This window comes from Anoplophora glabripennis, unplaced genomic scaffold (assembly GCF_000390285.2).
Source record: "Anoplophora glabripennis isolate ALB-LARVAE unplaced genomic scaffold, Agla_2.0 scaffold393, whole genome shotgun sequence".
In the NCBI taxonomy this organism is placed as follows: domain Eukaryota; kingdom Metazoa; phylum Arthropoda; class Insecta; order Coleoptera; family Cerambycidae; genus Anoplophora; species Anoplophora glabripennis.
The window spans coordinates 291,690-303,298 of NW_019416492.1; the positions used below are offsets into that span (position 1 = coordinate 291,690).

The window sequence follows — 11,609 nt, forward strand, 5'->3', positions numbered from 1 at the left end:
CCCTCCCGCGCTAGCCTAAGGGCCACCTTAGCAAAGCGCATCCCAGGCTGCATAGCCGCACTACCCTACCCAACCATACCACACATAAACATGACACTACCCCCGGGGTTTACACAGACGAGCCGGCGAAGCAAGAAGAGCGCCAGAAGAAAGGGCCCTAGCCGGCGGGGCCCAGCCAGGACAAAAGGAGGTCCCACAAAGCGCCTACACCGGCCGCATTTGCGGTCGGGGTAGACGACGGATGGGGCCCACCTACGAAGGCTGTCCAGGCCTACACGAGATGAGGCAGGATAAAGAGGGATAATCCCCCTCGATCCCAAATCATTGAGCCCAATTTCTAGCCATGGAATAATGGCGCGCGGTTGGGGCCCACCTACGAAGGCTGTCCAGGCCGCACACGAGATGAGGCAGGATAAAGAGGGATAATCCCCCTCGATCCCAAATCATTTAGGCTCATTTCTAGCCATGGAATAATGGCGCGGTTACCATGTCGTCAGTTTAGGTCACCTGACGTTTCGAGAGGCATATTAGTATCTTTTTCAGAAGAAACTCTCAAATGGAAGAGATAATTTCAATGTCTAGCGCTGTCACTATTCTCTTCAGTCAACGTATTTTGTACGTAATCCAAGCTACTTATAAACACAGAGTCTCTATTCTGTGTTGTAGTATTACATATATGGTTATAAGGAACCTTTGGAACATGTTAGTTTTGAGATGGATCTACATAAATTCATGGTGTATAGAAGTTTGTGGGTTGTTCATGGACACTTCTAAGAAATAAGTGTTCTATGAGTATGCAGTTGACATTTGCCAGAGACAATAGAAAACATTTGCGTTTTTACTTTGACTCTTTGGCATGCTTTGTCACTTTTGGCAGTTAAGTGATCTAGGCATGGGTAACACTGTAAATTTTCGTGTATTGACACAACAATACCGACACGGCTTGCTGTATCAACACAACGTATCAGCACAATTGTGTCATGATACAGTAAACTGGATCGGATAGATACAGATGTGTGGCACTGTCTGCGTGTCTGCGCCGCGTTCAATCTCGTTATGACACGCCGGTTCCTTTACAAGTTCACAATATAATTCTAATTAGTCCAATTTTTGTAATTTATTTTTGATTATTTTGTTTTATTTACGAAACCATAGCTATCAGTATTTTTTTAATGTTTCAGTTTTAGTTTTATGTTTTTTTAATTTTGCGGTATGTTTTTTTTATCAAAGATATTTATTTTTACTCGTGTTTTATGTAAATATATAGATATTTTAAACGACTTGAGTTTTAATAATTAAAATACCTAGGTATATTTTGAGTATTAAATTGTTTTACTCACAAGTGTTATATACGTAATAAATAAGTTTTGGAAAAAATATTAAATCGGGGACTCTGTGGCCCCTTAACTCCCATAATCGCGCTTCCGCGGTGTCATAATATAATCCCCATCCCATCGAGAATCAGGATGGTGACTCGTGACACCGTGCGCCGTTTAGTAACTCGCAATCCGCAATTTCTGCCATCTTGGGTGTTATTAAGTGTCATGGTGTCACGTGGGCTGTTTCAGCACCCATGACACCCAGAGAGGTGTCAACACAAAAGCGCCATTCAACACGGTGTTACCCATGACTAAAGTGATCTGTCAACTTGACATGAGATGCGAGTTGTATATTGCATCATTTCAACGTGTTTAAACCGACTGTAATCCTTATTTAGTGAACATATTTATTTTACAATGTATAGTGACTCTGGGCAGGTTTTGCGAGTCCCAGAAACTATCAACTTTCCAGAGGAAGAGGAGAAAATTATAAATTATTGGAAAAAGATCGACGCATTCCAGACAAGTCTAAAACAGTCCAAAGGGAAACCTAGGTAAAGCAAGACGTTTATATATACCGGTTTTTGTTAAATAGGTATAGATATACATTGATTATTAATAAATAGAAACAGTTGGTTAAATAATTCACAATTTATAAGGTTTACAGCGACATAACCTCAAATCAAGAACAGCTGGAAATAGAATTCTTGCTTTTAAAAAAATATATTTAACGTTTCCAGATATTCCTTTTACGATGGCCCTCCTTTTGCAACTGGCTTACCACATTATGGGCATATCCTTGCGGGGACCATCAAGGACATAGTTACCCGTTACGCCCATCAGCAAGGGTATTACGTGGAGAGGCGCTTCGGATGGGACTGTCACGGATTACCTGTCGAGTTTGAAATCGATAAGAAGTTAGGCATCAAGGGGCCTGAGGATGTGTTGAAAATGGGCATCGATAAGTACAATTTGGAGTGTAGGCAGATCGTTGCGAGGTACAGCAAGGAATGGGAAGTGGTCATGGGACGCATTGGAAGGTGGATTGGTAAGGCTGCTTGTTTTTAATTGTTGATGATGCCGATAATACCTAATCACCTCTATTGGTGAAGTTACCAACTTGAAAATATTTTTATATAATTTTTTTTGGCCGTATTTATTGATAGATTTTTTTGCCCCATAATCGTAGCACATCTAGTTTCCTATATCTAGCAGCTCCATATCGTTAATGGATCACCCTGTATATATTGTTTTGAGGTATAATAGCAGCAATATTGAAACATACAATATATAAATCTAAATTCAATAAATTTTCATACAAAATTTCTAAATAACGTGTTTTTTTCTTGATTTACCATAAATTCAATTGGTTTGTGATTAGGAACAGGTATTTTTGTAGCAACTAACACAATCCTTAATTGCAAGAACGTAATTTTAATTTTTACCAGATTTCAAGAATGATTACAAGACTCTCTACCCCTGGTTCATGGAAAGCGTGTGGTGGGTCTTCAAGCAACTCTACCTAAAAGGCCTCGTCTACCAAGGCAACAAAGTCATGCCCTACTCGACGGCCTGCAACACGCCTCTGTCCAACTTTGAATCCGGCCAGAACTACAAGGACGTCGTAGACCCGGCAGTCACCGTAAGTCTGCCGCTGTTGAACGACAAAGACGGAGCCGCCCTCCTAATCTGGACGACCACTCCGTGGACCCTACCCAGCAACTTGGCTGCCTGCGTGCACCCCGAGTTGATCTACGCTCGTTTCGAGCAGACGAGCACGAAGAAGACTTACATAATGATGGAGAGCCGCATCGAGACCATCTTCGCGGCGGGAGATTATACCATTTTAAAAAGGTTTCCGGGGAAGGAACTTAGAGGGTTGCGATACGAGCCGATATTCGACTATTTCCAGCATCTCAAAGATAAAGCGTTTGTCGTTTTGACAGACGGTTACGTGACGGAAGAATCCGGCACGGGCGTGGTTCATCAGGCTCCGTATTTCGGAGAGGACGATAACCGTGTCTGTCTGGCGGCGGGCGTTATCACGAAAGATCAGGACCCGGTGTGTCCCGTGGACCCTAGCGGGTACTTCCTGCCGTCCGTGAGGGATTTCCAGGGGCAGTACGTGAAGGACGCGGATAAGAATATCATTAACAATCTCAAGACTAGGGGAAGGCTTGTGCACCAGTCGCAGGTAGGTCACAGTGACATATATCTAGTCGGCTCAAAAACAAGTAAATGTTACTTTGGAACTTAAAAAAAAATTGAGGTTGTTTTTCAAATGTTATGTTAATATTTATTTAAGAATTCGTGTAAGATGCACACAACGAGAGACAGTCTGACGATATACAGGGTATTATACTCTTCCAAACTCTAATGGTAGACTTTATGTCACAAATCAATAAAAAAAGTTATTCGTTTTTGAGTTACAGGGTGTTGAAATTTAAACAAAGTTTATTTCAATGCATTTTAAGATTCACAGATTGAGGAAACTTCGGTTTTTTCCATTTTCCCGTTTTATTCGAAAAAGGAGCTGTTTTTGCGTTATTATTTTATATTGAAATTAATTCCAGAACTGTTTCTCATACAAAAAAAAGTTACATGAATTTTTTGTAAAATTGTTAGAAATAATTACGTAACCGTCAGAAGTCAAGAAAATCTTCCAGAGAAATAAAAATTCTTTCAGAAATAATTTTTTTGTAATTTTCATGATTATATTGTATTCAAAATTGTATTTCCAACAAAAACTGTGACACAAATAATATTGGAAAAATTGGAATAAAAATAAAATGCAAGATCTTAGAAATATTAATCAAAATTAAGCATGTTTCTTATAAAAATCAAGTTTATTCCTTGAAAATGAATTATTTTAGAAATTTTAGGACTGAATATTAATGTTGAGTGATTTTTTTTTTGTAAATTGAAGTCTATATTGTGAAAAATTGTGTACATTATTATTATTCCAAGTATTGTTCATTGCTAGCCACTACGTTTTTTCATCTTTCGGGCAGCATTCGGATTCTGCTTTGAAACTAACTCATCTTTTGATGCTGCCCATCAATCAATCCATATCTTCGTAAAATTGGAAGCGTTGCTTAGCCAGGCCTTGTTCCATGGATCGGAACAAGTAGTAATCCCATGGAGCAATATCGGGTTAATATGGTGTGTGGGGTAAAACATCTCATTTCAGCAATTCTAAGAATTTTTGACTTCATGAGCAACGTAGTCATGTTAAAAAATTACTTTCTCGTGCCTTTGGTGGAAATGCTGAATTTGTTCTACAATCATTGAACCATCCTAAATAAGTTTACTGAGAAATAAAATATTTTTAAAATAAATAATTGCAGTATTTCTAAATATTATTAACATTCTATCTTCCATGCAAATTAAGATATACAGTTGAAACAAAGTTATTGTGAGAAAGGTTCAATGATTGCAGAAAAAATTCAGCATATTAATGCAATAATTATTCACACAGCTAACGCTTAAAAATTTTTTTAGGTTGACTAAATTATTTCATCACAATTATTAATTGTTTACACAACAACACAGTACGTAAAGTTTTAAGGTCAGTAGTGTAAGATGGCCACATAATAAAATTGTTTGACACTTCAAAAAAACATTTTTTATTCTCCTTTGTTAACGATAAAATATTGGAAAAAATCTTGCAATGTTGCAAGAAATAAAAATATAATTCCTTGGTCAGTTATTTTTTGCATCTGGCGTCACTAGCTAATGTTAGACAGCCTCAAAAGTAACTCGATTCCTTACACATACAGCTGATTTTTTTACAGGTCAAACACAGTTACCCCTTCTGCTGGCGATCCGACACCCCCCTGATCTACCGAGCGGTCCCCTCCTGGTTCATTCGAGTGGAACACATGCAGGAGGAGCTCCTAAACTCCTCCAAAGAGACCTATTGGGTGCCGGACTTTATCAAAGAGAAACGTTTCGGCAACTGGCTGCGGGACGCCAGAGATTGGGCGGTAAGCAGAAACCGTTACTGGGGAACTCCCATTCCCATCTGGGTGTCGCCCAAGGGGGATGAAATCAGGTGCATTGGCAGCATCGCCGAATTAGAGGAACTTACGGGGCAAAAAGTCACGGACCTGCACAGGGAAAGCATAGATCACCTGGAAATACCGAGTCAGGTCCCTGGAAATCCACCTCTAAGGAGAATACCGGAAGTGTTCGACTGCTGGTTCGAATCCGGCACGATGCCATACGCTCAAAACCACTACCCATTCGAGAATCCGAAGGAGTTTGAGGAACGGTTCCCGGCCGATTTCATAGCCGAGGGTATCGACCAAACACGTGGCTGGTTTTACACCCTCATCGTCGTATCGACGGCGCTTTTCGGTAAAGCCCCTTTCAAGAATCTTATCGCCAACGGTTTGGTTCTCGCGAGCGACGGTCAGAAAATGTCGAAACGTAAAAGCAACTACCCGGATCCGCTGGAACTGGTGAACAAGTATGGAGCGGACGCTTTGAGGTTATACCTCATAAATTCCCCCGTCGTCAGGGCCGAGAACTTGCGGTTTAAGGAGGAAGGCGTGAGGGACATAGTCAAGGACGTCCTGCTGCCTTGGTTCAACGCCTTCCGTTTTTTGATGCAGAACGTTGAAATATACGTGCAGGAGAACAACAAGAGTTTCGTTTACGACGAGAAGAACGTCGTAAGTTCCAACATAATGGACAGATGGATCCTGTCGTTCACGCAGTCGCTGCTGGCTTACGTTCGTAAGGAGATGGGGTTGTACCACTTGTACAACGTCGTACCGCGGCTTACCAAGTACATAGATTACCTGACAAACTGGTATGTCAGGATGAACCGCAAACGTCTGAAAGGCGAGGGTGGTACGGAAGACTGTTCCGCGGCGTTATCAACTCTGTTCAACGTCTTGCTGAATATCGTCAAAATGATGGCACCTTTCGCACCGTTCCTGTCCGAAAGCATGTTCCAACACTTGAAACTTCTGTCGCAGGACAGCGCCGACAGCGTACACTTCACGATGTTGCCTGAACCCGACCAGAAACTGATCGACACGAACATAGAGAGGGCTGTGGCACGAATGCAGAGCGTTATCGAGTTAGGAAGGGTTATACGAGACCGGAAAACGATCCCCATCAAATACCCCTTACCGGAGGTGATCGTCGTACACCACGACCCTCAATACATCGAGGATATCCTTTCGCTGCAAGGTTACATCTTGTCGGAGTTGAACGTACGTCGTGTGAGTACCACAACGGACAAGAGCAAGTTTGGCATAACACTCAGAGCAGAGCCCGACCACAGGCTGTTGGGAGCGCGGCTGAAGCAGGACTTCAAAGCGGTCACCCAGGGTTTGAAGTCGTTGACCGACTCGGAGATTAATAAGATCGTAAATGCCGGTTTTGCGACTATCGCCGGACACCGCGTCGAGCTGGAAGAAATCCGTTTGATACTTAAATGCGAGAACTTAAACTCGAACCAGTACGAAGTACATAGCGACAACGAGGTGGTCATTCTGTTGGACGTAACGCCCGATTCGTCTATGCAGGACGAGGGTATGGCTCGGGAGATCATCAATCGCATACAGAAGTTGCGTAAGAAGGCGCACCTCGTACCGACGGATGAAGTGTCGGTGTTTTATAGGTGCAACGGAGACTTGGAGAGAATCGCTAAGGAATACACAGACTTTATCGAAACTGCTATCAAGGCGTCGTTTAAAGGAGCGAATGGTAGAACGGCCAACGACCAACTCATCATCGAAGAAACCCAGAAGTTGAAAGATACAGATATCTACGTCGCTTTGACGAAAAATAGCGACGTCCAACTTCCCGTCGTAAAGTGGACCAACCTGGCTTTGGTTGGTGTAAAATCAAAATATTGCAACGGAGCCTCTAGGGGCGTGGTATTATTGGAGGTGGTCGGTAGAAAAATTGGTTTAGATAGCTTAAAGAAGGCGGTATCGCAGCTTTTCGGTGTTGAAGATTTCGAATTGTGGTCCAGGAAATATGGCGAAGTCTCTAACGATCGACAGGTGGATAAGTTAAATGGCGACACGGTATTCGTGACTCCAGTAGGGAAGAAGTTGGAATTTCCGGATGAAAACGGGGTGCCATTTTGCAAAACGGTCAATTTTACGGAGAACGGTGTCTCGGGTACCGTTATTTTGGAGAATCCGCAAGGGAACTGTTTGAGGTTTGATGTTGGTGAGGTTATTAAAAGGTGGGTTAAGTCAAACCAGGGATAATTCTACCAAGAGTTGCTGTTTTGTTTGAAGTATTCGATTTTTTGTACTGTTAAGTCGTAATAAACTATTTATTATTTCAAAACTTGTTTGCTTTTAGCATTTTTAAGTTTTCGTTTTATTGTTTTTCATGAATGAAAGTTTGGTCTAACTTTTTTACGAATAATTGTTTAAAAATAAGTAACAGGTTTAATATTAGTTTATTAACTTAGTCTTTAGCTGATAGTGTCCAAAAATGATGAGTAAAAAATTTTGTGGGTGATACGAGGTATGTGTTTCTGTAACATTTCAACCAAAATTCTGTATTTATGGAGTTAACATAATAACATCAAAGTTATTTTTTTAAACTATTTTCCCATAACTTTTTGTTAAGTTAAGCAATTTTTTTACAAATTTGGTAGACTAGACTGGTATTGGTAACATCTACAAAAAAAAAACAAAATTCTAAAGCCTTAAAAGGTTTGAATGATCCTTATTGTCAAGAAAACTTTTATTTACTTTTTGCAAAGAATTATTTGAGTTGTTTTTAAAAAAAAATCGTTTTTTTTTGTAAAATTCTTAATTTTTTAGTCAGTTTTGTTGTAATTTGGCAGTGTTATTTATGTTAGAAAGGGACCAATTTAGCCCTAACTAAATTAAAATTATAAAGTAGTGACGTCTCATTATTAACCAATATTTTTGACAAAAAAAAGTGCCACTGATTTTTTTAAAACTTGTTTTTTTATATTAAGCAACTAAAAATGCCACTTTTTATGATTCTTGAATTTTTTTTCATATTTTTTTTGGAGAAAAAAAAAGTAAGAAAAAAAATTATTGCATGTCTCGGGGACAACAATAAAAAATTAAAACTACCAAACTATCAAAAACTGTTCTGTCCATATCAAGTCTATTCTGGTCTTAGAAATTGTTATAAAAATTAATGCTAGCTAAAAAAAATTTTTGTTTCACTAATTATTAAAAGACTTTGTTGTCCATGTTAGAAACATGTATCGATAGTTTATTTTTCCAAATTCCGTCGTGAAAACTCAATTATTTAACCTTTTTTTTTAGTAAGTTTCATACCCCGCCGCTGGACAAGCTTGTGTAACTTCAAGCAACGCCGTGCGTTATTGTCAGCTCGTGCACAATTGGGAATTGGGCTATACATTGTTGTAAAATAATTTAAAGGAAAGATTATTAAAAAGCAAATTTTCACACCACCCGCCGTGAGCTCCTCGGCGTATTACATTTATTGAGCGTTATTAGAGCTAGGCTAGGCTCACTGAATTGAGAGAGTACCGCCATTATCCGTCATGTTCGGGCCAAATGTATGTTTGGTTGCCGGTTGTCGATTAGATCTCGGGTCCGATTACTGTCAAGCTATGCAACCATATATTCACCATATTCAATTTAGATTTGTCAACCGACGCCATGTTCGGGCCATTATGGAAACATTGTTGGCGGTACTCTCTCAATTCAGTACCCCTAAGCGTTACAAAGCACTTACGCCATCTATCTAATTCTTGAAATATGCAGTTGGTTTTTTTTGAAAAAATATTTTTGTCTGGATACTATCCTAGACTACAGAAAATTATACATATAATTTCTAAATGGATATTATAATTGACATACAGAACACTAGATGGAAGCAGTACTTTCATGAAACCACAGACAATATAGCTAGCTAATCGCCAGCTATTTTGTCTGTGATTAAACTTATGGTCAAACTGGTTCTCATTCAAATCGATATCCCTTTGTTTATAAGACATTTATTGATCTAATAAGAATGATTACTTACTAATATCACTACCAGATAGAATTTATACAAAAGTATATTCAATCATTTTGATATTTTAAAAATGTTTAGTTCCTGTATGTCGTCACAAAACTACTTAGTTTGCTTTTACTGCAGTCTCTCTCTTCAGTAAACTTAATTTGAACTATAAGTAGTTAAATAATAATATAAATTCCCTGCTTCTAGTATAACTTGTTAAAGTCTATTCCGAAATTTTTATCACACAAGGTGGTTTCAAGGATATGTCAATTTGTGATGAAAAATGGGATTATTATTTAGGCTTTTCGAGAACTTTGTTTATAGCCACTCAAAACCAGATGGCAGCAGTATGCGGCTAGTAAAACTGGTTGTCTAACTTGGCACTGTTTCTATTCTTCCAGTGCCTCTTCCAGGAATTTTGATCTAATTATGTTTATATGAACGTTTTTATTTTATTTCAGTTTTTAATATTATAAAAAGTGTGTCATTAAAATAAATAATTTCCTAATTTATATTTTTTACACTACAGGTACATATGTATTTATGTATCCTTATCTTTACTGAGAGGTATCTAGATTTATTTGTCACAGATAAGTTAGTTGTAGTTATAAAATAAGATTAGAGTTGAAATATTAAATTTATTCGTATTTACATTTTTATAAAAATAAATAATATGTATGTCATGTCTCACTATGTAATCCAATAGCCTTAATGTTTTATTAGGCAACGGCCACACCACGATGTAAAATACCGGTTCTCGTCCGATCACCGAAGTCAAGCATCGTCGGGCGCGGTTAGTACTTGGATGGGTGACCGCTTGGGAACACCGCGTGTCGTTGTCACTTTTTTATTATTTTTTTTAACGAGTTAAATTAACTGCAATAAGTTATTTTTTTTTACTTATTGTTTTATTATAAATAATCGAATAACTGTAAAACGGAAAACATTACGGAAAAAGTATAAATATATTTTTTTCTTCCTATCAGAGTAAATCAAAAATCTTTATACGATTTTTTTAGAATTCAAGGGCGTAAAACGATGAACATTTTATAAAAAATGTATATGGCGTATCCCTATTATTTTTGAGGTTCGTATGCTTCTGAAATCTGAATGTTAGGAATATACAAGATACAGTAAATACAATTTTACTTTTTTTATATGAATGGCCACAATTCGTTATAAGTCTAAAAATGTTATATATAGTGTTTAAAAATTATTTATATAGGGTGTTTCATATAAGGACCGATACATACCAGGGACATTTTGATGGGGCATCATCCCTTATTAACCCTTTAAAATGCTTCAATGGAACTCTAATTACTGTCAATTAATGCTCTTCATACACTCACACCGTGTAACAAAATTTGGTTTTTCTAAGTTCAAGTATAACTGAGATATTGTTTTTTTCCCCAATTTGAAACCACTTATTCTCTCAAACTTCTCAGAAGTGCAGCTTAGTATAACGGTAAGTTGCGTTAAATCACCATATATTGGGTTCCCCTACATGCCCCTGCTTTGTGTCAGTTCTTAGGCGAAACACCCTGTATATACTGTTGCACACATTTGTGTTAGTTCGTAGAAACTGAGTAAGACAGTCCCAAATGTGTTTACACGTCGGTGGATAAAATTTTAAACAGTTGTTGTAACATTAAGTATGTCGAATTATTTTATTATTTAAAACTACAAATTAATAATAATTTTATTAATTAATAATAACAATAACGCCAAAAGCAGTTGAATTTGCTGATATAAAATAGGTGCTATAAAATTCTATTTATTTCTTTCCTTGCGAAAGTTTTTGTCCGTTTTTATCACACTTTGCCGCCATGCCAGTCGCATTGTGCGTGGTTCTACAGTAGACCAGTTTCCACTGCCGCGCAGAAGTGGTTTTTAAATCATTTTCGAAGTGCCGTTTTTGATTTTTTCTTTACAAAATTGTATTTGTAAGAATCATCCAATTTTTTTTTGTTCTGAATCACCCTGTATATGTATGTAGTTTCATCTAATTAAATTTTAAGTAAAACAAATACTTTGTGTTTTTTACTCTTTATGGAGTAACCAAGTTATAAAAAATAAGAATATCACTTAATTTTATTTACAACAAACATCCCACTTTATTTTTATTCGATCTACTAAGGTTCGGAATTTTGAGAATTGGACATTAATTAGTTAAGGCCTATTAAAGAATAATCATCTAATAACTATTATTAAAGACGTTTTAAAAGAACAAAGGAATTTATTAAAATAATATTATAAGATAATTAATGAATGTAAAATACAAGTGCCTACTTCGACTGCTATAGA

At 37.8% G+C, this 11,609-nt stretch overlaps 1 protein-coding gene and 1 non-coding gene across 2 annotated transcripts; both read left to right on the forward strand.

Moving 5' to 3' along the window:
• The first annotated feature begins 1,620 nt into the window (after nt 1-1,620).
• On the forward strand, nt 1,621-7,637 carry LOC108907759 (isoleucine--tRNA ligase, cytoplasmic). Its single transcript, XM_018711554.2, has 4 exons — nt 1,621-1,873; nt 2,060-2,367; nt 2,768-3,513; nt 5,114-7,637. The coding sequence occupies exons 1-4, from the start codon at nt 1,737-1,739 to the stop codon at nt 7,553-7,555; spliced, it is 3,633 nt and encodes a 1,210-aa protein (XP_018567070.1). The 5' UTR covers nt 1,621-1,736; the 3' UTR covers nt 7,556-7,637.
• A 2,390-nt stretch (nt 7,638-10,027) lies between these two features.
• Nucleotides 10,028-10,147, forward strand: LOC111691623. Its single transcript, XR_002763001.1, has one exon. It is a non-coding gene; the product is annotated as a 5S ribosomal RNA (ribosomal RNA).
• Nucleotides 10,148-11,609: the final 1,462 nt, after the last annotated feature.

What these genes read in the sequence shown, in the direction of transcription:
- LOC108907759 (XM_018711554.2), top strand. Translation starts at nt 1,737, where the DNA reads ATGTATAGTGACTCTGGGCAGGTTTTGCGAGTCCCAGAAACTATCAAC. An exon ending in ACGCATTGGAAGGTGGATTG is followed by an intron (nt 2,368 to 2,767) that starts GTAAGGCTGCTT and finishes AATTTTTACCAG; the next exon opens with ATTTCAAGAATGATTACAAG. An exon ending in GGCTTGTGCACCAGTCGCAG is followed by an intron (nt 3,514 to 5,113) that starts GTAGGTCACAGT and finishes ATTTTTTTACAG; the next exon opens with GTCAAACACAGTTACCCCTT.